The sequence below is a fragment of the Aquarana catesbeiana genome, linkage group LG06 (assembly GCF_042186555.1).
Source record: "Aquarana catesbeiana isolate 2022-GZ linkage group LG06, ASM4218655v1, whole genome shotgun sequence".
Classification (NCBI taxonomy): domain Eukaryota; kingdom Metazoa; phylum Chordata; class Amphibia; order Anura; family Ranidae; genus Aquarana; species Aquarana catesbeiana.
Window position 1 is genome coordinate 74,605,313 of NC_133329.1, and position 25,886 is coordinate 74,631,198.

Below are 25,886 nucleotides of genomic sequence, written 5' to 3' on the forward strand. Positions count from 1 at the left end.
AAATGGCATTACAGCCAATTGAGTTTACAGTTTTTTTTGTTTTTTTTATATATTTTAAAGTTGCACTTGTGTTTGTCAAAAAGCAATATATTTGTTTTTTTTTATGAAACTTGGTTTGTATTTATAAAAAGGTTATGTATCACAATGGCTAAATCTGTGTCTTTAGTGCATGTTCAAACCTTAATAGCATAAATAATATGCTCGATTTTTACTCCAGGAGGATATAATGAGTTTGCCAATGCTAGAGAAATGCTTAAAGAGGACGTAAACCCCGGATTTTTTTTTCTTTTTCTTTAAATATTATCAAGCAACAATGTATATAGATGCCTTCCATATTAAAATGTTATTAAAATGAGTGTTGGAAATACCTTTTTTTGCTTTTCTAAAATATATCTTCTTCCTGAAATCGGCCACGCCATCTTTACTACTAATTTCTTGTTCCTGTGTGGACGTAAATTCCGCCCTTCCTTTCTTTCCCTGTCTAAATCTTGCGCATGCGCGATCGCTGCTTGCTCGCATGGAAGTCAGTGTGCTGCTCTGGTTCACCCCACCTGTGTGACGTGGAAGCTGAAGAGCACACTATCGCGAGACTTCCTGTATGTGCCGTTTTCAGTATAAGGAAATAACCCGGCATGCTGTGGCTATAGAAACGGCACACATAGCGTGCCGTTAGAGAAAATACGGACTGCGCATGCGCCAGTGATGTTAATAAAGATTGCAGGACAGATTATGAAGACACTGTACCAGTAAGTGAAATTTTACAGACAGCGATCAGCAGGTTTAGCACTGTAGATTATAAAGAGCAAAAGTGAAAGTAGAGAGTTTACAACCACTTTAAATAGTGCATTACATTTTAACTAAACCCATAAGATTTTAGTCAACTAAAATGTACTGGAGATTTTAGTTGACTAAAATACGACCAAAACTAAAATGGAGTTTTAGTCAAAAGACTGTGACTAAAACTAAATTGTAAATTGACATCAAAATTAACGCTGTGCAGCTGAGAAGATATTATGTGATCACTTCTAAAAAAGGGAAAAGAAGATGTAGAATGTTTTTATATCTATACACAAATGTTTGCCTTTCATTTCCATTTGTAACCCAATAGGTTGTTTTGCAAAGTGAGGGTTTACATATATTTTTAGGCTGCATTCACACCTGAGCGTATCATCTTTGAGTGTTTTTTGGGTGTTTTTCATGCAGTTTTATGCACGATTTTGGAGCATTTTTATGCACATTTTTGCTCATTTTTATACAGCGTTTTTGAGCTTTGGTGAGCTCAAAAGTGTCATCTGTTGCATCATTTGTTACTAGGTTTTTCAGCTTTTTTAGCTTTTCCATCAGCTTTTATTTCTTTATTATTATTATTATTATTATTATTCACTTATCAATATTTTTTTCCGTTAAGGTAAGGTATTTAGAGTTAAAATGGATGTAAACGCTATTCATGAAATCTGACCTGGGCACATATATCTGTAGCATTTACTTATCTCTCTCCAAAGCCCTAAGCCCCATGTCTTTCTCCTGCTCCAATCTTCTGTTATCAGCATGATAACTTCTGACAAGTTCTCCGACACACAAGATAAAAGCAGCTGGAAATTTGTGTTGGGGAGGGAACCTAGAGATAGATTAGCAGAAAGCTTATCTATTCACATTACAGCTTTGCAAGTTTCTTCCTTCCTACCAAATACCGGACTTCCTATTAGGTAACTTCCAGTCCATGTCTACCTCCACTCATGCCCTATGCGTTATGTCACAGTCACATGACTTCATCCTTCTGTGACTGTGATGTAACCTGTAGGGCATGAGTGAAGGTAGGCACGGACCGGAAGTGATGTAATAGGAAGTCCGATATTAGGTTTCTACATGATTTTAAAGCACTTTTTCTTCTCTTACTGTGCGAGTGTAATTTTAATAATAAATTGGCTGGTTTTACAAACTTACTACACTATTGGAGCTCTCTATCTATGCTTCTTCTAATGTGAGCAAGTTATAATGGCCACATGACGATGGTCACAGAAAGATGAAGTCATGTGACTGTGACGTAACATGTAGGACGAGATCAGAGGTAGACGCAGACAGGAAGTGATGTAATAGGAAGTCCGGTATTTGGTTTCTAAATGGTTTTATAGAGTTTTTTTCTCCTTTTATTGTGTTTCTCCTTTTATCTATGTTTCTTCTTCTTTATCATTTCAACTAAAGTTGGATAGTGCTCTTGCTATGGGTGCGGGCCAATTACAAATCTCTTGATGCCAGGCCGAAAAACTCCCAGAGATGGCATTATCCTGGCCTGCCTTGTTGCTAGGACATTGCTAAAACACACCCACCACCACAGGAGCGAGCTCTCAACCCACCACCATGCATAGTTCACTATCTCTTCCGTGGAAGGCAAGCATCACTGAGCTTAGAGCTACTGTGACATGAGAAAGAAAGCACATGTGAAGGGGTTTGAATCAGAGAAAGAGATCACTCCTGTAATGGTGAGGATGAGCAGTAAAAGCTGGGACTCTATGAAGTCCCGGTGGGCGGGCAAAAATGCATCAGGGTGTGTGGTTTGGTGGAGACATACAGGCTGAGGCTGCTCTTTATCATGCATTCACCAGGTCTGGTCAGGAGTAGTGGCGTTCTTTTCCTCTTTACAACAGCTGGGAGTGTCTTAGCAATGCTATCTCTGGGAGTATTCCAGTTAGGCTTTGAGAGGTACATAAATGGCCTACACCTATAGCAAGGGCATTATTCAACTTTGATCGAAGATGCACAGTTTGTTTTTTATCTGTAGGCAACCATTACCTGCATAGGCAGTTTTTTTTGTAAAGGGGAATTAACCCTTTAAAAGTATGGGATTTGGCGTGTTAAGCATTTTGGAGCTTTGAGCTTCAAATTACAATATGCTCAGGTATGAATGGGGGCTAAGAAGGGGTGTATTAAAGAAAAAAAAAAACATAAGCTCTCAGTCCTTTGAAATTCCTTATACATTCTGTGCAAACACCAGCAAAATCAAATTTTTTTTCTAATCTATGCCATTCTTATAAGAGCCCTTTCACACTGGGGCGGTTTGCAGGCGATATTGCGCTAATAATAGCGCCTGCAAACTGACCCGAAAGTGCCGCTACTTTCATTCCATTCTGAAAGCCCCGAGGGCTTTCACACTGGAGTGATGCGCTGGCAGGACGGTAAAAAAAGTCCTGCTAGCAGCATCTTCGGAGCGGTGAAGGAGCGGAGTGTATACCGCTCCTTTACCGCTCCTGCCCATTGAAATCAATGGGACGGCGCGGCTATATCGCCGGCAAAGTGCCTCTGCAGAGGTGGTATTTAACCCTTTCTCGGCCGCTAGCGGGGGGTAAAACGCTAGCGGCCGCATACCGATGGTAAAACGCCGCTGATAATAGCGGCATTTTACCGCCGACGCTGCCGCCCGCCCCAGTGTGAAAGGGCTCTAAATGAAGAACATCTAACTTGAAGAGAAAATAGCCCAGTAACTTTAAATTTTTTTGGAATTAGCACGGAATATGTGTACAAGCAGTTTTACAGAACGAATGACTAAGAATTTTTTATAAATACACCCCTAAGAGTCTTCTTTTGCAGACTTTTTTTTGTTTGTTTATTTTTTTTTTTCATTACGCCAAAGTCTCCCTTCAAAGTCACTTACAGAACTGAGCGTTCATCTCCACCAACTCTTCCTTGCTCATTTTGCTCACTCCTCGGTTATCAGTAATGACAATTTTATCCGTCAGATGAAAATCTTTTCTCTCCACTGTGATGGGTTCATTGGATTTCCCAGCTCCGGCCACGTTCCTCAGAACTCCGTCTTGGACCACACACACACATGTGTTAATAAGGGAGGACTTGCCATGTCCCGGCATCCCAAACAGCTGTAGGCACACCTGCTCACAACTGTCACCCGGAATATATGTGTGGAGCTTCTCCAGGATCTCACGATCAGTAGAACAGTCCATCATGGTTCCTGGACCCACACAGACAGAGGAGATCCCGAAAGCTGAGTGTGAGAAGAAATATCAAACAGTACAAAATAAAAGTTCTATAGAGAATCTAGAACACCTTTGTGGAAACCTTAGACTGATTCCAGGGTAGTTATGTAAGTGAAGCCACCACGGTACTGCCCAGGACATGGATGATGCTAAAAGTATGGCACTTCTCTTACAGAGTTCTTACATAGAAATTACATAGAGCTTAACTTCAGCAAAAACAAATGATTCCATTTTGAATAGGGAACTTTTTTATTGTTATTATAGTCCCTATTGGGTATTTTGTGATAAAAAATCTCTCCAAAGAAATCATAGACAAAAAAACAAAAGCACGGTAAAGAGAGGAAAGATTTGGAACTTTTGACAATGCTTTATTGCTGTCCAAGTAACAACCGCCCCCTCCTCATTTCTTTTACAGATGTCACAGGAAGTGAGGGAAAATCTTCCCAGATGGGTCATAGACAGGAATAAATAAAAACCTGGGAGGATATTTTATCCTCTTGCCTGCCGGCCGCCCCACGTATATGTACTGTGGGGGCGGCAGCTCCTACAGGCAGAATCATGTACAGGTACGGGTACGTGATTCTGCGCTTCCAGGTCTGCGGCGGGTATGCATGCCGCCGGCGACCCACTCCGGCTGTGATTGGACACAGTGGGAGCCAATCAGCAGGTCCAGATGTCCACCGAGACCCACCGATTGTTCCCGACAGAGGCAAAACGGCGGTCTGCCTATGTAAACAAGGCGGATCGCCGTTCTGTGATATGGGAAGACAGAGATCCTGTATTTCTGCTAAGCAGGAACACGGATCTCTGTCTTTCCACAGTACAAGCACCTCCCCCACACAGTTAGCAAGCACCTCCTAGGGACACATTTAACCCTTTGATCGCCCCTGATGTTAACCCCTTCCCAGCCAGTGTCATTAATACAGTGACAGTGTATTTTTTTTTAGCACTGATCACTGTATTGGTGTCACTGGTCCCTAAAAAAGCGTCAAAAGTTTCACTTAGTGTCCAATTTGTCCGCTGCAATGTCACAGTCCTGCTATGAGTCGCTGATTGCTGCCGTTACTAGTAAAAAACATAAATAAATAGAAATTCCATAAAAATATCCCATAGTTTGTAGACTCTTGTGCAAACCAAGCAATATATGCTCATTGGGATTTTTTTTTCCAAAAACACACAGCAGAATGCATATTGGCCTAAATTGATGAAGACATTATTATTTTATTGGGTGTGTTTTATAGCAGAAAGTAAAAAATATTGTCTTTTTTTTAAAAATTGTTGGCCTTTTTTTTATGTTTATAGCGCAAAAATAAAAACCACAGAGGTGATCAAATACCATAAAGCTCTATTTGTGGGAAAAAAGGACATAAATTTTATTTGTGTACAGCGCAATTGTCACTTAAAGTAACACAGTGCCGTATCTCAAAAAATGGCCTGGTCAGGGAGGGGGTAAGCCTTCCAGAGCTGAAGTGGTTAACTCTTTCTGACTCTATCCAAAACTAACATTAATTAAAAAAAATGACTGGAGGCTTTATGACAAATGTTCCTTAATGGAGGTCTCCCATAAAAACACTCACAAGTATTTTAACCTATTGATATACATTTAGGCAGGCCATACATTATGCAAATTTTCTTTCCTTCAAACACAGGTTGCAATTGCATCAACACAGTCATTGTTGATGGGGTTATCCCTCCCGCAGCGCTATTGTGTTCTGCCAGCAGGAAGCGCTGTGAGTCTTCCCCACCGGCAGAATACAATGATGATTTGCTGGCTGCTATAACCGCAGGCAATGAAAAAACCCGACAGGCTGGTTGTACTGAAGTTGATCAATAGATCGACTTCACTACAATCAACCTGCCCATAGATGGACCGAAATTCGACCGGTTTCTACTGAACCAGCTGAATTTCAATAAGTCTATGGCCAGCTTTACTTAGCAATCTGTTGGGAATATGTGTACATCAGCCTATTCATTCAATCGTTCAATTTGCTACAAATACCAGAATGAAGACAAAAATTGTTCTTAGCAATTTTTACTATGATTTTTGCCGCCAGATGGGCTGGTTTGAGTATTTATATATCTGCTGATCTCCTGGAATTTTTATGCACAACAGACTCTAGAGATTATTCAGAATGGTGCAAAAAAAAATTTAAGGAGGGGCAGTTGTTGGAAACCTCTTGTTGGTGGGAAATTCACTAGTTATACTTCCATTGCACTTATTCCTGGGAACAGCCTTGAGTAAGAGGGTGCTGGAACACCAATCAGCTGGTTAAAGCGGTAGTAAACCGCTGCAATAAAAAAAAAACTTTCCCCTGCAAAATAATAGCATAATGTGCTAGTATGCATCGCATATTAATTAAAGCGGTTGTATACCCGCAAACATTTTTTTTTTTTTACCCCTGTAAAGCAAAAGGCATAATGAGCTAGTATGCACCGCATACTAGCTCATTATGAAATACTTACCTTAGAACGAGGCGTCAGTATCTTACCTGGTCCACGCCGAGGGAGCTGTCATGTTGCCTCGGCGTGTCTTCTGGGTATCGCGGTTCCAGCGCTGTGAGTGGCTGGAGCCGCAATGTCATCACTCCCGCGCATGCGCACAGGAGATTTCTTACCTGGAAAGGTCCGGCAGTTGCCGGGCCTTCAGCCGAGAATCCCCTGTGCGCATGCGCCGCTGCAGTCAGCGGCTCATAGCAAGGGGATATTTTTTTTACCTACAGGTAAGTCTTATTATAGGCTTACCTGTAGGTAAAAGTTACAAAAAACACTACACAACCACTTTAACTTTAAACAAAGTCACAGCTGAGAGGACTTCCATCTTCCCCCAGTCTTCGTTCCATGAGCGCAGGAGCCCTCAGTTACGGCACGGTGCTCTGAAGGTCCGGCTTGGTATGCCGGACCTTTAGAGTGCATGCGCTGATCACGTCACCGGCTGCATCCAGAGTAAATATCTCCTAAACGGTGCATGTTTAGGAGATATTAAGTTTGCCTACAGGTAAACCTTAATGTAGGTAAAAATCACAAAGCGGACTTTACTACTGCTTTAACTGATATTGACAGAGGACACAGGAAAGTATATGCCACCAGCACACCATGGATCCTTATTTATTCCAGGTATTTATTAAAGCGATCACATCACAGTTTGGGGTCATGTAGGAAAACATCATCATATGCTTGATTAAGGGAACCTTCACAGCTCCAAAATGTGGTATCAGCACTAGTTACACTGTGATGTGAGTGCTTTAATTAATCCCTGGATTCTATGATAAGAATCCATGGTGCCCTGGCAACATATATTTTCCTCTTGTTGGTGAGAAAGGTCAGAGGTAAGGGCCAGACTGGTCTAAGCTGACAGAAAGGCTATGGTAACTCAGAAAAAGGCTGTTTACAAATGTAGGTGAGCAGAAAAGCATCTCTGAAATCAGAACACCAAATCTTGGCCTACCATAGCAGAAGACATTGGGTTCCACTCCTCTCAGCCCAAAAAACTGAAACCTGAGGCTGCTGTGGGCACAGGAACATCAAAACTGGACAGCTGAATATTAGAGAAATGTAGTCTGGTCTGATGAATCCCGATTTCTACTGAGGCACACAGATGGTAGTCCAGTGAACCTTTCTGAATCCGCTAGAACATCTTTGAGATGTGGTAGAATGGGAGATTTGCAGCATGAATGTGCAGCTGCAAATATTAAGAATATCATGTAATTGTGGACGGGAATCCCAAAGGAATGTTTGTGGAATGAGGAATTCATACGTGAAGAATTCATGGAATCCATGTCAACATGAACCTGAATCTCAAAGGAATGTTTGTAAAAAGCGAAATCCATACCTTGGAGAATCTATAGAACGCATGCCAACATGGGCCTGAATCTCAAAGGAATACTTGTGGAATGTGAAATTCATACCACAGAGAATCCATGGAACCCATGTCAACATGGATCAGAATCTCAAAAGAATGTTTGTGGAATGTAGAATTTACAGAGCAAAGAGAAGCCCAAACCAATATTTGTACTGGTTTAGGATTAGTTCCTAAAAAATCGATTTTCAGTCCAGGTAAATCTGATGACCAGCTATACCCTTCTCTGTCAAAAGAAGAAGTATTGCCACGATTCCTGTGAGATTAGTTAGAGCTCCCTCTTTTTTTTCTTTTTATTGAGAGTCAAGCCAGGACAGCCATCAGAAATTTTTGGGCCCCTTACATAGCTTTAGGCCTAGGCCCTCCACACCCTCCCCAGGGCTTGTCTATGGGGGCCCACCTACCGAATCCTCACACCAGCGACCTCACCTGTACGCACTCAGCCCCCCTCAATCCTGTATATATGTCAGCCCCCCCACACACCTGTATATTTGTCAGACCCCCCACACACACCTGTGTATATGTCAGCCCCCCCACACACACCTGTATATATGTCAGCTCCCCCCACACACTCACCTGTATATATGTCAGCGCCCCCCCCACACACACCTGTATATATGTCAGCGTCCCCCCCCACACACACCTGTATATATGTCAGCCCCCCCACACACACCTGTATATATGTCAGCCCCCCACACACACACCTGTATATATGTCAGCGCCCCCCCACACACACACCTGTATATATAGCAGCCCCCTCACACACCTGTATATATGGCAGCGCCCCCCCACACACACACACCTGTATATATGGCAGCGCCCCCACACACCTGTATATTTGTCAGCCCCCCACACACACCTGTATATATGTCAGCCCCCCCACACACACAAACACCTGTATATTTGTCAGCCCCCCACACACACCTGTATATATGTCAGCCCCCCCACACACACACCTGTATATATGTCAGTGCCCCCCCCCACACACACACACCTGTATATATGGCAGCCCCCCCACACACACCTGTATATATGGCAGAACCCCCCCAAAAAAAACACCTGTATATATGGCAACGCCCCCCCACACACACACACCTGTATATATGTCAGCGTTCCCCCCACACACAACTGTATAAATGTCAGCCCCCCCCCACACCTGTATATATGTCAGCCACCCCCCCCACACACCTGTATTTATGTCAGCCACCCCCCCCCCCACACACACACCTGGATATATGGCAGCCCCACATATACAAATCTGTACACACAAGCCTCTGGCCCCGCCCTGTACAGCCCTCCTCCCTTACCTTCACAGCCCCTACTTGTAGCTTCCTACCTGGTCCCAGCTTGTTTGCACAAAGCTGACATGTTGCTGAGAAGCACAGTACAGGCAGATCACTGTCACACGATGGGTGCACATGCACATAGTATAGGGTGACCAGACATCCCCAGATTCTGGGGACAGTCCCCGGATTGAGGACACTGTCCCCGGACCAAGTCTGTCCCCAGTTTTGTCCCCGGATTGCATTTGAACAGGGGCTGGGGCAATTTCAAAGACAGCCCATGCAGAATAAAAAGAAAAAAATCTGAATTGCACCCCCCTTCTCCTCTGCCGCCCCTACTAGCTTATGGGGGTTTATTTTTTCCATGATCTGTGCCCCTTTCTGATAATCATGTGCTGGTCAGAGCGGAGGGACTATTTCTTCAGTTTTGGGCGCATGCCCATTCAGCTCCACTTGCATGTTCTTCTGCCTTGGCTCAAGTCCCGGCCAGCCGCCTGCCTGCTTAACTCCTTGCCTTCCCTGGTGGAGTGATCTTCCTCTGCTCCCCATCCAGTAGTAGCCGGGGCCCGAATAGTAAAGGCCTAAACACCCTATCAGATTTTCTGCTGATTTTTGTCTTCAGATTTACCAAAACCATGTAGTGCAAAGGTCTGCCTGATTGCATACAAATTGAAACTCCTAAGGTTTGACCTCATATTATATGGTTTTGGTAAATCTGAAGGAAAAAATCAGCAGAAAATCTGATAGTGTGTATGGGGCTTTAGACTTGACAGGCTGAGAGGCGGGCGGCGGCAGCGGCAGCGGAGACGGGCAAAGAGTTGTCGATTGCTGCCATTACTAGTAAAAAAAAAATATGTCCCCGGATTTCATTTTAAAAATCTGGTCACCTTAACATAGTAGCTAGAAGTGGCAGTAAAGAGCTCAATGTCTGAGTCAATGACACCAGAACTGCAGAAACTGTGAGATCGTTTCTGTACTGCACAGCACTGATCCCCTTCACCCGTCCTGCCTTCTTCTGGCCCAGGCGGGTCGCTCAGGCCCCTTACAGTTGTAACAGCTGTACCCCCCTGATGGTGGTCCTGGCTAAGCCCACCTGTGCAATAACAGACAAACAATAACATGCCCTTATATTAGTATGTTCCTTACCAGTAGATCCAGTGATTTAGTGTGCAGTAATTTCCAAAACCGAAAGCAACACTGACAACAGCAGTAAAGGGAGCAAAGCAAATCACACACATAATTACTGAAAGGAATTTTCATGAGAGAGGACAAAGTGCCAAATTCTTTGAGAATTACCTCGTAATGATATGACACTGTATATTTCTTCCTGCTAAGCACTGGCTGTAGCTAAAAAAATTACAGGTCACATATCACAAATCACTTGGATAAAGTTCAATGGCATTCTCACAGTGTACGAAGTGTGAGGGTCTACATATTAATCAGAGATAAATGTATTTATACTGACAGATGAAAAATAAATACTGTATCAAATGATTGTGTGTGCTCCAAAAAATATGCTTAATACAAGTAATGTCTGCCAATTAGTCTTCCCCAAAGTAGAAAGGACTTCTGGGAGTATATGGTAAACAATTGCCATTTTTAAATTGTGTTTGTACATTTTTCTTTTACTTTTTTTTATCTCAGCACTGCTGATCTCCTCCAGCCTCGTTCAGCCACTTAGAAACATAGAAAAGTGATGGTAGAAAAAAAGACTGAGTGGTCTAGTTTCGTTAACTTCCTGTGAACATGCATGTACTCTGCATCGGTTGCCCATCATTGCTCTGGACCTTTCTTCCTGATAGTGACAACAGTGGATCATGTCTGGGCAATGTGTTGAAACTATAATACAAATACAATACCAGTGTATGGCGCCCTAAAAAATGAAAATAATGTGAAAAGAATGTGGCTGCCCCTTTATAGGTGAGCTAAACATCTCTAAATATGCAAATACCAATGTAAAGATGGCACTCACACACATGGAATTGGTAGACTGATTTGAATAGCCTGCAAAAGTGGTTGAGCGTACAATGGTTTAGTTAGAAACATATAGAAGGTTTCTATATGGTTTTTTTTTTCTTTCTCTTGTTTTGTTTTCTATGTATTTGTTGACCGAGCCTGGGTATGCCCAATAGGCTCTGTTCTGTTTTGTACCTACATTGAAAATATAATAAAAATAATCTAAAAAAAAAAAAAAAAAAAAAGATGGCACTCACATGTAGGGATGAGCCAAAAAACCCCCGCAGAACATGCGAACAGGCAAAAAATTTGTTCGAACATGCGAACACCGTTAAAATCTATGGGACACGAACGTGAAAAAACAAAAGTGCTAATTTTAAACGCTTATATGCAAGTTATTGCCATAAAAAGTGTTTGGGGACCCGGGTCCTGCCCCAGGGGACATGGATCAATGCAAAAAAAAGTTTTAAAAATGGTCGTTTTTTCGGGAGCAGTGATTTTAATAATGCTAAAAGTAAAACAATAAAAATGAAATATTCCTTTAACTATCGTGCCTTGGGGGAAGCCTTAGTATGCCTGTAAAGTAGCGCATCTTTCCCATGTCTATAACAGTGCCACAGCAAAATGACATTTCTAAAGGAAAAAATTTCACTCAAAACTGCTTGTGGCTGTAATTTATTGTTGGATCCCAGCAATATAGATAAAAATATCAAAAATACCCCAAAAAAATGGCGTGGATGTCACCCCCAAAATCCATACAAGGCCCTTCAGTTCTGGTAAGGATATTTAGGGGAACCCCACACCCAAATAAATAAAAAAAGGGCGTGGGGGTCCCCAGGCCCTATGTACTCTGAACAGCAGTGTATATATACTATACGGCCTGCACTATATACTCTGCAGAAAATTGGGCCTTAGGTGTTGGTGTATCCATTTGTGTATGAGTATCATCACTTTAACAATAGGGATTGGGAAGTGAGCTTTATTCATACATAGTTTTCTGTATGAGTATGTATTTGTTTCATCTTTATCTATTTTAATGACATTGTCTCTCTACATATATATTTGGGTTCTATTATCTCCTGAAGAATTGATAATTGTTTCATGAAACGCATCGAGACCAATATCAGTACAAACTTACTGTGAAAACTTTGTCTTTTTGTGGAACATACACCAATGTTTACATTTTTTATCTTTTCAATGCATGGTTATATGTATTTTGCACCTTGCTTTTAACTTTAATATGCAATAAAAGATGTATAATTTTTTATAATGTGGTTAACACGTAGCTAAAACCAAATTGTGCAAATTGTAAAGTCAGATAACAAAGAAAATCTCTAGCTCCCACCCCTTCTTTCTAAAGGTCTGTGACTCTTGAGCAAATGCAGCTAACAACAACCAGTGCAGCTTGGTATAATTACAATGAACACTAAAAAAGAAGGCTCAAAATAACCAGTGTCAGTTGTACATGATAAATCAGGAATAGCACACAGAAATTTTAGTGCAAGGACAATGGTGTCACCAAATCAGTAACTGAAACAAGTAATGTGCCCAAATGTCCACATGTGTAGCAGTGGTCAAAGCTGTTAATGCCAGATGAATGCCAGCAGTATCTCTCCCCCCCCCCCCCAGATTGGCCATGAGTGGGACAGTGTTGGGTCCCATACCACTGGCTACAGAATGTCTTCCTTGGGCGCACAGAGTTGGTCTGTCATGTAGGTGGATGCAATTGTCTCTAATAAAGTGTCATTTTACTATTAACTGGAGTTTTATTCACTTCCTTGCCTGTTATATTGAACCAAGACTGTTTTTCTGCTCACTGCTGCTGCCGTTCATGAACAACTGACACTGGTCATTTTGCACATTCCTTTTTCATTTTGACTAAAGTTGGATAATGCCCTTGCTATGAGTGTAGGCGACTTACGTATCACCAAAAAACTTCCAGAGATGACATCGTCCTGTCCTGTCTTGTTGCTAGGACATTGCTAAAATACTCCCACCTGTTAGGTCCCTTTCACACGAGCGGATCAATCGGGTCTGCCTGTCAGTTTTCCAGGCGGATGTGATCGGACCCTTCATTGTCCTCTGTGGAGCAGCGGGTGTAAACGGATATGTGTCTGTTTACATCCGCCGACATCCAATCCAATCTGCTAAAAACAGATGAATCAGGTGGCAGTAGGGTGTAAACGGACAGGCAGTCCGTTTACCTCTGACCGCCCGTAGAGGAGAGCGGGCTGTGTCTGTGTCTACTCTACATAAGCAGTGCAGACACAGACCTGCTATCCCCTTGCTCAGTGGGGATCGGCAGACAGAGTCCCCGCTAAGCAGGCAAACTCCTAGCGGATTCCCCCTGTGTGAAAAGGGCCTAACTGCTCACATACGCCATCACAGGAGCGAGCTATCAAACCCCCACCCATGCACAGTTCAGTATCCCCTACATAGAAGCATCACTGAGCTATGAGCTACTGTGACATGAAAGAGAAAGTACATGTGGGTCGGTTTGATTCAGAGAAAGAGGGGTGGTAAGGGTGAGCAGTAACAGCTAGGTGTGTCTTAGCAATGCCATCTCTGTGGAATTTTTCAGCCAGGCTTCAGGAGGTACATAAATGGCCTACACCTATATCAAGGCCATTACTCAACTTTGACCAAAGCTGCACAGTTTGATTTTATCCGCAGGCACCCTTTACCTGCATAGGCAGTGTTTTTGTGAAGGTGAATTAACCCTTTAGGCTGGGTTCACACTAACTTCGCATGCGGCTCACAGTAGGGGTCCAATGCGTCCCCGTTCATCATGTCAGGTCTGATTTCAGTCTGAATTTTTGGCTGAATTCGGACCTGAAATGGACCAAAAGAAGAGCAGGGCCCCTGTGCAAATTCGCACCAGAGCCACAGCAGAGATATGTGAACTGGCTCCATAGAGAGCCGGTCAAAATCTCCTGCTATTGCAAATTGGATGCGGGGAACCCGCATGCAATTCGCAATAATGTGAACCCAGACTCGAATCGGTTGTAAACCACTGAAGAATAATAAAAAAAAAAAAACCCTGTAAGACAACGGCATAATGTGCTAGTATGCATCTCATACTAGTACATTGTGAAAGACTTACCTTAGATTAAAGCCCTTCCAGCGGCGCGCGCTCACCGCTGAGAATGCTGACATCCTGGTGTTTCTTCTGGGCTCTGGCACTGTGAGTCGCCAGAGCCGCGATGACGTAACTCCCGTGGATGCGCGCAGAAGTCGCTGTTTCTGGCACAGGCTCTGGAGGTCTGGCACTGTAAACCATGCACTGATGATCCCATCTACTGCATGCACTCTGAATATCTCCTAAACTGTGCAAGTTTAGGAGATATTCACAGTACCTACAGGTAAGCCTTATTATAGGCTTACCTGTAGGTACAAGTGGTGTAACAGAGTTTACTACCACTTTAAATGCATGGGATTTGGCTTGTCGAGCATTTTGGAGCTTCAAACTAAAGAATTCTCAGGTGTGAATGGGGTCGTCCTATGGAACTCCTTGTACGTTTATTCTGTGCAAACACCAGCAAAATGCAATGTTATTAGGCTAATGTCTCTCCAGGTTGGATGTTCTTCATTTATAAGAATAGGGTGGACCATGAAAATACTGCATTATGGCCACTATATGGAGCTGATGATCTCAGGAAATAAGTACTTATTTACTTGTTTCCTAATCTCTATCTAGTGGCCATAATGCATTTTTTTTTTCTGATTCACTCAATTCTTATGAATGAAGAACATCTGACCTGAATTGAAAATAGCCTAGTAGCATTGCATTTTTTTTGGGAATTAGCAGAATACACAGTATGTACTAGAAGTTTTACAGGAAAAATTTGAGAAATTTGTATAAACACACTCCTCAGCCCCGGTTTACACAGGGGCGACTTGTCGGGCGACTTAGCCGCCTGACAAGTCGCGTCCCGTTCTGTACTACGGAACCGTTCTAATAGGAGCGACGCAAGTCGCTCCGACTTAGTAAAAGGATCCTGTACTACTTTTGGGGCGACTTCAGGTGACTTGCATTGACTTCTATACAGAAGTCGTTTTGCAAGTCGCCGCTGAAGTCGTGTGTAGGTCGCCTCTGTGAGTCAGCCTGCAAGTCGTGTTGCCCCTGTGTGAACCGACATTAAGAGTCTTCTTTTGCAGACTGTTTTTTTCTGTTTGTTTTTTTCATCAATCTATAGTCACCTTTCAAAGTCACTTACAGAACTGAGCTGTGATCTCCACCAACTCTTCCTTGCTCATTATGTTCACTCCTCTCGGTTATCAGTGATGACAATTTTATCTGACAGATGAAAACTTTTTCTCTCCATTGTGATGTGTTGATTGGATTTCCCAGCTCCGGCCACGTTCTTCAGATCTCCCTCTTAGACCACGCACACACATGTTTTAATAAGGGAGGACTTGCCATGTCCCGGCATCCCACACAGCTGCAGGCACACCCGCTCATACCTGTCACCCGAAATATAGCTTCTCCAGGATGTCGCAGTCAGTGGTAGGGTCCTGCATGGTTCCTGGACCCACACAGACAGAGGAGATCCAGAAAGTGGATTGTGACAAGAAATATTAAACAGTAAAAGCAAAACTTCTATAAAGAATCTAGAACACCTTTTTGGAAACCTTAGACTGAATACAGGGTAGTTATGTAAGTGAGGCCACCACTTTACTGCCCAAGACATGGATAATGCTAAAAGTATGGCCCTTCTGTCACAGGGCTCTTATATGGGAATTGCTCCTTAGAGGTTAAATCCAGCAAAAACAAATGATTTCATTTTAAACAGGGAAGGTTTTGATGTTACCATTGTCTGTCTTGGGGATTGTCAGTAGAGGAAGTGAAAAAATTCCACCAAAGAAGCCATAGACAAAAAACAAAAGCACAGTAGAGAGAGGAAAGGTTTGGAACTTTTGCAGGTCCCAGTATTGCAGCGATTCCTGTGAGATTAGTTAGAGCTCCCTCTTTTTTTTTCTTTTTATTGAGAGTTCAGCCCAGTATGTTCCTTATCAGTAGATCCAGTGATTTAGTTTCATAGTTGCCAACATTGTGAACATTTTTTTAGGGACACTTTTTTGGCTGTAGAGGGAGTCTTGTTATAATTAGGGGGCGAGGCATGCGTTTGTGGGTGTGGCACAAGGGAAAAGTACAAATGTGCTGCGCGAAGCGACAAAAAGGGCGTGGTTTACGTGAATGGTGGGTGTGTCTTAAATGGGCGTGGCTCAAAGGGGGTGTGGTTAGAATCTGAGATGAATGAGGGATGGAGAGGGAAAGGGGAGGAGAGGGATGGAGGGACAGCAGCCCCAGATCCTACATAACAATGGAAATATGTGTATTCTAGAAAGTTTAACAATCAGCAGATAAAGATACTCCAAATACCTGGTGTTAGCACTTCAATCATCCCGCCACCATGGTTGTTATGGTGTCAGGATGATTGAAGTGCATTATTTCTATTATTACATTGTAATATAAAATGAAATCATTCAACTCACCATAATGCTGAATCAGTGGTATCCCTTAGCGTGTCACCTGCCACGTAGCCTGTCCCCAGCAGAGTCCTTCCTTACATCAGGTGTCCCCAGCGGAGCCCCCCTTACATCAGGTGTCCCCAGCAGAGCCCCCCTTACATTAGGTGTCCCCAGCGGAGCCCCTCCTTACATCAGGTGTCCCCAGCGGAGTCCCCCCTTACATCAGGTGTCCCCAGCGGAGCCCCCCTTACATAAGGAGTCCCCAGTGGAGCCCCCCTCACATCAGGAGTCCCCAGTGGAGCCCCCCTCACATCAGGAGCCCCCAGCGGATCCCCCCTCACATCAGGAGTCCCCAGCGGACCCCCCTCACACAGGAGTCCCCAGCGGACCCCCCTCACATCAGGAGTCCCCAGCGGACCCCCCTCACATCAGGAGTCCCCAGCGGAGCCCCCCCTCGAATCAAGAGTCCCCAGCGGACCCCCCTCACATCAGGAGTCCGTAGCGGACCCCCCTCACACCAGGATTCCCCCCCAGCGGAGCCCCCGCTTATATCTGGAGTTCCCAGCGGACCCCCCCTCACATCTCTCTGTGCAGCTGACACACGGGGCGGAAGGGCGGCGGCGACGGCGACAGCAGCGGCAGATGATTACATCCTTGTGTTAGGTGGAGAGTGGGGAGGGGCCGCCAATCCCTGCAGCCAATAGGCTTCAGTGTACAATAGAATTTTCTATTTGTACACTGAAGAGAGAAGCCGATTGCACTGAACACAAGGGGAAATAACACTCGTGGTGGTGGCGGCAGCCATGTTTGTGTAGCCGCTGCCGGTTTTTAGCAAAAACATTCCCGATTTTCTTGGGACAAACTCAAAACCCCGGGAAAATTATCGGGACAAGCTTAAATCGGGACGAGGGTCCCAAATTCGGGATTGTCCCGGGAAAATCGGGACTGTTGGCAACTATGTAGTTTGCATAAATTTCCAAGACCGAAGCAACAATGACAACTGCAATAAAGGAGGACAAGGAAATCACAAACATAATTTCTGAAAGGCATTTGAATGAGAGAGAATGAAGTGCCAAAGTCCTTAAGAATTACCTTGAGATTATATAGCACTGTATATTTCTTCCCGCTAAGCACAGCCTGTAGCTATAAAATTACAGGTCACATATCACACCCTTCTGTCTGCATCCATGAGCTAAGGGCAAATAGATTCCAGGAAGTAAATGCTCCATGAATCATCTGCCCTTAATGAAGATGGCTACAACCAGAAATGCTATGCGGTGTTTTTCAAAGTGATTTCTCAGCAACATAAAGCATGGAGACAAGGATGGAAGAGTATGGTCTGAATATTAAAAATTAATTAAACAGCGTTTTGGTTTGTGGTGTTCAGATGCAGTGTAGTTCCTCTTTAAGGGAACAGAATTTGTGTCAACATGGATCTGAATCTCAAAGGAATGCAAAATCCATACCACAGCGAATCCATGGAACTCATGTCAACATGGACTTGAATCTCCAAAGAATGATTGTGGAGTGTGAAATCCATACCCTGGAGAATCCATGGAACCTATGTCAACATGGACCTGAATCTCAAAGGGATGTGAGATTCATATCACAGCAAATCCACTGAACTCATGTCAACATGGACCTGAATCTCAAAATAATGTTTGTGGAATGTGAAATCCATACCATGGAGAATCCGTGGTACCCATGTCAACATGGACCTGAATCTCAAAAGAATGATTGTGGAGTGTGAAATTCATACCCTGGAGAATCCATGGAACCTATGTCAACATGGACCTGAATCTCAAAGGAATGTGAGATTCATACCACGGCAAATCCATGGAACTCATGTCAACATGGACCTGAATCTCAAAAAAATGTTTGTGGAATGTGAAATCCATAATATGGAGAACCAATGGAACCCATGTCAACATGGACCTGAATTTCAAAGAAATGCAAAATCCATACCACGGCAAATCCATGGAACTCAGATCAACATGGACCTGAATCTCAAAGAGATGCTTGTGGAATGTGAAATTCATACTCTGCAGAATGCATGAAACCCATGTCAACGTGGACCTGAATCTCAAAGGAATGTGAAATTCATACCACTGCAAATCTATGCAACTCATGTCAACATGGACCTAAATCTCAAAAGAATGCTTGTGGAATGTGAAATTCATACCACAGAGAATTCATGGAATCCATGTCAACATGGACCTGAATCTCAAAAGAATATTTGTGGAATGTGAAATCAGTACCACAGAGAATCCATGGAACTCATATTAACAAGGACCTGAATCTCAAAGGAATGTGAAATCCATACCATGGAAAATTCATGGAACCCATGTCAACATGGACCAGAATCTCAAAAGAATGTTTGAAGAATGTAGAATTTAAAGAGCAAAAAGAGGCCCAAACCAATATTCCTACTGGTTTAGGATTAGTTCCTAATAAATTGCCCAGTGATTGAAAATCTTAGATAATCCATACTGAAGCTCAGTGAAGTGTTCCCATTTGTCTCTGTTCTAGAGGAGCTTTCACTCTTCTGTCCCTATTACATGCATACAGACACTTTTAGTTATAGACAATTTTGGTACTAAACGTTTTGTCAATAGCAATTGTAATAATCTGGACAGTCTATGTAAAGCTGATCACCTGCTATACCCTTCTCTGTCAAGAAGAAGGAAAAAAGCTTCTAATTTCATATTGGCAGGTCCCAGTATTGCAGTGATTCCTGCGAGATTAGTTAGAGCGCCCCCTTTTTTTCAATATGGAGAGTTCCACCCAGCTGTGCCCTAACAGACAAATAATAATGTGCCCTTGTATTAGTATGTTCCTTACCAGTAGATCCAGTGATGTTGTGTCCAGACATTTCCAAGACCGAAGCAAAACTGACAAGTGCAGTAAAGGAAGCCAAGGAAAATCAAAAACATAATTTCTGAAACAAATTTGCATAAGAGAATGAAGTGCCAAAGTCCTTAAGAATTACCTTGTAATGATATGGCCCTGTATATTTCTTCCTGCTAAGCACCGCCTGTAGCTAGAAAATTACAGGTCACGTATCACAAATCACTTGGCTAAAACCCAATGCCATTCTCACAGTGTACATTAGTGTATTTATACTGACAGCTAAAAAATAAATACTGTATCAAATGATTGTGCATGTCATACCTACAGTGCCTTGAAAAAGTATTCATACCCCTTGGAATTTTCCACATTTTTTCATGTTACAACCAAAAATGTAAATGTATTTTTTTGGGATTTCATGTGATAGACCAACACAAAGTGGCACATAAATGTGAAGTGAAAGGAAAATGCTAAATGTTTTTTTTAATTTTTTTTACAAATGAATATCTGAAAAGTGTGGTGTGCATTTGTATTCAGCCCCCCTAAGTCAATACTTTGTAGAACCACCTTTTGCTGCAATTACAGCTGCAAGTCTTTTTGGGTATGTCTCTACCAGCTTTGTACATCTAGAGAGTGACATTTTTGCCCATTCCTCTTTGCAAAATAGCTCAAGCTCTGTCAGATTGGATGGAGAGCGTCTGTGAACAGCAATTTTCAAGTCTTGCCACAGATTCTCAATTGGATTTAGGTCTGGACTTTGACTGGGCCATTCTAACACATTAATATGCTCTGATCAAAACCATTCCATTGTGGCTCTGGCTGTATGTTTAGGGTCATTGCCCTGCTGGAAGGTGAACCTCCGCCGCAGTCTCAAGTCTTTTGCAGACTCTAACAGGTTTTCTTCTTAAGATTTCCCTGTATTTGGCTCCATCCATCTTCCCATCAACTCTGACCAGCTTCTCTGTCCCTGCTGAAGAAAAGCATCTGCACAACATGATGCTGCCACCACCATGTTTTACAGTGGGGATGGTGGGTTCAGGGTGATGTGCACGGTTAGTTTTCAGCCACATATAGTGTTTTGCTTTTAGGCCAAAAAGTTAAATTTTGGTCTCACCTGACCAGAGCACATTCTTCCACATGTTTGCTGTGTCCTCCACATGGCTTCTCACAAGCTGGAAAACATAACTTCATAAGGCTTTCTCTAAACAATGGCTTTCTTCTTGCCACTCTTACATAAAGGCCAGATTTGTGGAGTGCACAACTCATAGTTGTCATGTGGACAGATTCTCCCACCTGAGCTGTGGATCTCTGCAGCTCCTCCAGAGTTACCATGGGCCTCTTGGCTGCTTCTCTGAATATTGCTCTCCTTGCCCGGCTTGTCAGTTTAGGTGGATGGCCATGTCTTGGTAGGTTTGCAGGTAGGTTTTGGTCTTGGCCTGTCTAGTGTGTTCCTTGGCATTCATGATGCTGTTTGTTCACTAAGGTTCTCTAACAAACCTCTGAGGGCTTCACAGAGAAGCTGTATTTATACTGAGATTAAATTACACACAGGTGGACTCTACTAACTAGGTGACTTCTGAAGGCAATTGGTTCCACCTGATTTTAGTTAGGAGTATCAGAGTAAAGGGGGCTGAATACAAATGCACGCCACACTTTTCAGATATTTATTTGTAAAAAAATTGGAAAACCATTTATCATTTCCCTTCCACTTCACAGTCATGTGCCACTTTGTGTTGGTCAATCACATAAAATCCTAATAAAATACATTTACGTTTTTGGCTTGTAACATGACAAAATGTGGAAAATTTCAAGGGGTATGCATATTTTTTTAAGGTACTGTATCTACAAGGTGGTCCTGTAAGTGAATTCCATGCCCTCTGGGTGTTTAAAGCTCCTTCCAAGGTAGGGCGGAGCCAAGCGCGGCATGTGCTTCTCTGAGCTCCTATGTGCCAATCCTTCAAAGATCCTCTCCCCAGCTCACATCACCGCTTCTCCCGCTCCTGGCATGCTCTAAATACTCCCTGGAGCCAGTTGCAGAGATGACCAGATCTAAGAGGTATGATGTTGCATGCCCCCGTCTCCAAACATGGTGTCACTGCCCTGTCACAGCGGATGCTACGAGGGGCAGACAAGTCTAAGGAGAAGGAGCCTGGAGCTTCCAAGCAGAAGGGAGCTGACGTTTAAACAGAGCATCAGAATGGGGAAGAAAGGGGATTGTCTGAGTCTGAGTATTTCAAAAACTGGTCTGAGTATTTCAAAAACTGCTAATCTACTGGGATTTTCACGCACAACCATCTCTAGGGTTTACAGAGAATGGTCTTAAAAAGAGAAAATATCCAGTAAGCGGCAGTTGTGTGGAGGAAAATGCCTTTTGGATGTCAGAGGAGAATGGGCAGACTGGTTTGAGATGATAGAAAGGTAACAGTAATGCCCCGTACACACGGTCGGACTTTGTTCGGACATTCTGACAACAAAATCCTAGGATTTTTTCCGTCGGATGTTGGCTCAAACTTGTCTTGCATACACACGGTCACACAAAGTTGTCGGAAAATCCGATCGTTCTAAACGCGGTGACGTAAAACACGTACGTCGGGACTATAAACGGGGCAGTGGCCAATAGCTTTCATCTCTTTATTTATTCTGAGCATGCGTGGCACTTTGTCCGTCGGATTTGTGTACACACGATCGGAATTTCCGACAACGGATTTTGTTGTCGGAAAATTTTATCTCCTGCTGTCCAACTTTGTGTGTCGGAAAATCCGATGGAAAATGTCCGATGGAGCCCACACACTGTCGGAATTTCCGACAACACGCTCCGATCGGACATTTTCCATCGGAAAATCCGACCGTGTGTACGGGGCATAACTCAAATAACCACTTGTTACAACCAAGGTATGCAGAATACCATCTCTGAACGCACAACACATCGAACCTTGAAGCAGATACAGGAGCAGAAGAATACATCGGGTGCCACTCCTGTCAGCTAAGAACAGGAGACTGAAGCTACAATTTGCACAGGCTCACCAAAATTGGACAATAGAAGATTGGAAAAACATTGTCTGGTCTGATGAGTCTCGATTTCAGCTGCCAAATTCAGATGGTAGGGTCAGAATTTGGCATAAACATATGAAAGCATGGATCTATCCTTCCTTGTATCAACGGTTCAGGCTGGTGGTGGTGTAATGGTGTGCAGGATATTTTCTTGGCACACTTTGGGCCCCTTAGTACCAATTGAGCATCGTTTAAAACGTCACGGCCTACCTGAGTATTGTTGCTGACCATGTCTATCCCTTTATGACTACAGTGTACCCATCTTCTGTCACAAAGCTCAAATCATCTCACCACTGGGTTCTTGAACATGACAATGAGGTCACATGGCCTCCACACTCACCAGATCTCAATCCAATAGAGCACCCTTGGAATGTGGTGGAGAGAGGAGAGAGGGGAGGGAAATTTGCATCATGGATGTGCAGCCGACAAATCTGCAGCAACTGCGTGATGCTATTATTATTATTATTATTATTATTCAGGATTTATATAGCGCCAACAGTTTACGCAGCGCTTTACAATATAACATGTTACTATGGACCAAAATCTCAGAGGAATGTTTCCAACACCTTTTTGAATCTATGCCACAAAGAATGAAGGCAGTTCTGAAGGCCAAAGGGTTTCCAACCTGGTACTAGCAAGGTGTACCTAATAAAGTGGCCGGTGAGTGTGTTTTTTAATAAATACAACTCTAATGCCGCGTACACACAGTGTGAATTTCCGACAACAAATGTTCAATGGGAGCTTGTTGTCGGAAATTCCGACCGTGTGTAGGCTACATCGGACATTTTCTGTCGGAATTTCTGACAAACAAAATTTGAGATCTGGATCTCAAATTTTCTGACAATAAAATCCGTTGTCGTAATTTCCAATCATGTGTACACAATTCCGACGCACAAAATTCCACGCATGCTCGGAATCAAGCAGAAGAGCCGCACTGGCTATTGAACTTCATTTTTCTCGGCTTGTCGTACGTGTTGTACGTCACCGCGTTCTTGACGTTCGTAATTTACGACAACATTTGTGTGACCGTGTGTATGCAAGACAAGTTTGAGCCAACATCTGTCGGAAAAAAAAAACATGGATTTTGTTGTCGGAATATGCGATCGTGTGTACGCGGCATAAGAGTTTTTGATACAACAGCAAGCTGCCAAAGTAATGATTGTATTACTGTAATATAATAATCTACAATATATATTTTTTTCAAATAGATTGTTTATACTTTATAGCAAAGAAGATTTATCCGAGGAAGCAGATAAGTTATAATTTTGCCCATAATGTTGACAACAGGATGTACTGTAACAGTTATATTATCTGTATGTGATGCATGTTGTATCCAAAAAGTTATGTATACAATATAGGAAATGGCTTCAGTATAAGGGCTTCTGTGAAATTACTAAATAGAAGTTTGGAGTTATTGAAGGCACCAGAAAAAGTACAAATTGGTGTCTTAATTTAATTCAACAAAAAAAGGAAGTGGGTACTAATTCATATAGGGCAGGGATCTCCAAATTATGACCCGTGAGCAAGCCTCATCTAGACCACTACAAGATTTTTCCTGACCCACAGCAACTCTAATGTGATAAGGGGCTTCTGATGTGGGAGGGAGACTCTGACAAAAAGAGAGGGGGGGGGGGGCTTTCATGTGATGGGCCATCTGATGGGAAAGGGGGACACTGATGTGAAGAGGAAGTTCGAATTCGAAGGGGGGCCTTGATGTGATGGATGGGGACTTCTGATGGGAGTGGGGACTTTGATTTGAAGGAGGCTTCTGATGTGAAAGGACAACCCTGATCTGAAAAGGGGACTCTGATGTAATGGGGGGCATCTAATATGAAAGAAAAAACTTCTAATGCAAAAGGGGTGACTTGTTATATTAATAATAATATTAATAATAATAATAATAATAAAATTCATAATAATAAAATTCGAAACATTACCAAATAACATACAAAGCCATATACAACTCTGCCCCGAGCTACATAACTAATCATATCTCCAAACATCACTAAACCAAACCATCCTCTCCTCTCCTCCCAAAAACCTCCTGCTCCTTAGCTCCCTTGTCTCATCCTCCCATGCTCGTCTCCAGGACTTCTCCAGAGCCTCTTCCATCCTCTGGAACTCACTACCCTAACCTGTCCAGCTATCGCCTACTCTGTCCACTTTTAGGCGATCCCTGAAAAATCATCTCTTTAGCAAGGCTTATCCCGCATTTAGCTAATAACCTAATCTTCTCCCATCAGTTCATCCCTCATAGTTACTACCTTTTGTTTCAATAGCCGTTCCCAATTAGATTGTAAGCTCACAGGAGCAGGACCCTGATAACCCTCTTGTATTGAATTGTATTGCTGCTGTATTTTTTCCCTTTATATTGTAAAGCGTTGCGCAAACTGTTGGCACTATATAAACCCTGTATAATAATAATAATATGAATATTATACAAAGAGATTTTAGAAAATCTCAGAACATTGGTGAGGTGACTATTGCATTCAGCCCGGTTTACTTCAAAAATGTTTCACATTTTAATTTGGTCTGTCTTGGCAGTTGTAAGTCTTGGTCAGCTTGCCCAATCATTGTTTTGATCGACTTCCTGGAAATGACTAAATATGAGTTTGGAGTTTTTCAAGGAACCAGAAAGTTTTATTTGATGTCTTACTTTCACCCATTTCCGTCCGCGCTATAGCCGAATGACAGCTACAGCACGGACATACTTCCGGGAGGCGGTCAATAGACATCATCCCGTTCTCAAGCGGCCTGCGCGCCCCCTGCTGGGTGCGCGCGGCACGCTCTGTGATCAGCGAGTCAAGGAGACTCGGCTGATCATAGATCGGAGTAAGGGGTCAATCCCGACCCTTTACCACGTGATCAGTTGTCAGCCAATGACAGCTGATAATGTGATGTAAACAGAGCCGGTAATCGGCTATTTTTTTCCATCACGCTCCAGCGGCTGTCAGAGGGATATCGGTCCCGATCACGGAAAGCAGCCACTGCCTCATCTGTACCCACCTGTGCCACCTGCCAGTGCCCACCAGTACCACCTACCAGTGCACAACAGTGCACCTACAATTGCCCACAGTGCCACCTATCAATGCCCAGTGCCACCTATCAGTGCCAATCAATGCCTCATCACCTGTGCTGGCTAACAGTGTTACCTACCAGTGCCCATTGGTACCCATCAGTGCCACCTATCAGTGCCCATCAGTGCCACCTATCAGTGCCATCTATCAGTGCTACCTATCAGTGACACCTATCAGTGCCCATCAGTGCCACCCATCAGTTTCAACCATCAATGCCACGTATCAGTGCCCATCAGTGCAGCCTTATCAGTGCCGCCTTATCAGTGCCGCCTTATCTGTACCTATCAGTACAGCCCATCAGATCCCATCAGCGCAGCCTCATCAGAGCATATCAACGAAGGAGAAAAATTACCTG

General features: G+C 43.2%; 1 protein-coding gene across 2 annotated transcripts in view; it reads right to left on the reverse strand.

The window, feature by feature from the left end:
- Window positions 1–19,450, reverse strand: part of LOC141148606 (uncharacterized) — a 35,254-nt gene extending 15,804 nt beyond the window's left edge. The window contains exons 1-2 of one of the 2 annotated variants that reach the window (XM_073636207.1): window positions 19,398–19,450; window positions 3,650–3,997 (exon numbers count right to left, since the gene is read on the reverse strand). In XM_073636207.1, the coding sequence (XP_073492308.1) occupies window positions 3,650–3,997; window positions 19,398–19,428 (379 nt within the window). In that variant the 5' untranslated portion in view covers window positions 19,429–19,450. Of the gene's footprint in view, window positions 1–3,649; window positions 3,998–10,274; window positions 10,396–19,397 lie in introns of those variants that run through there. The other variant, XM_073636208.1, reaches the window with a different exon arrangement.
- Between the last annotated feature and the right edge of the window lie 6,436 nt (window positions 19,451–25,886).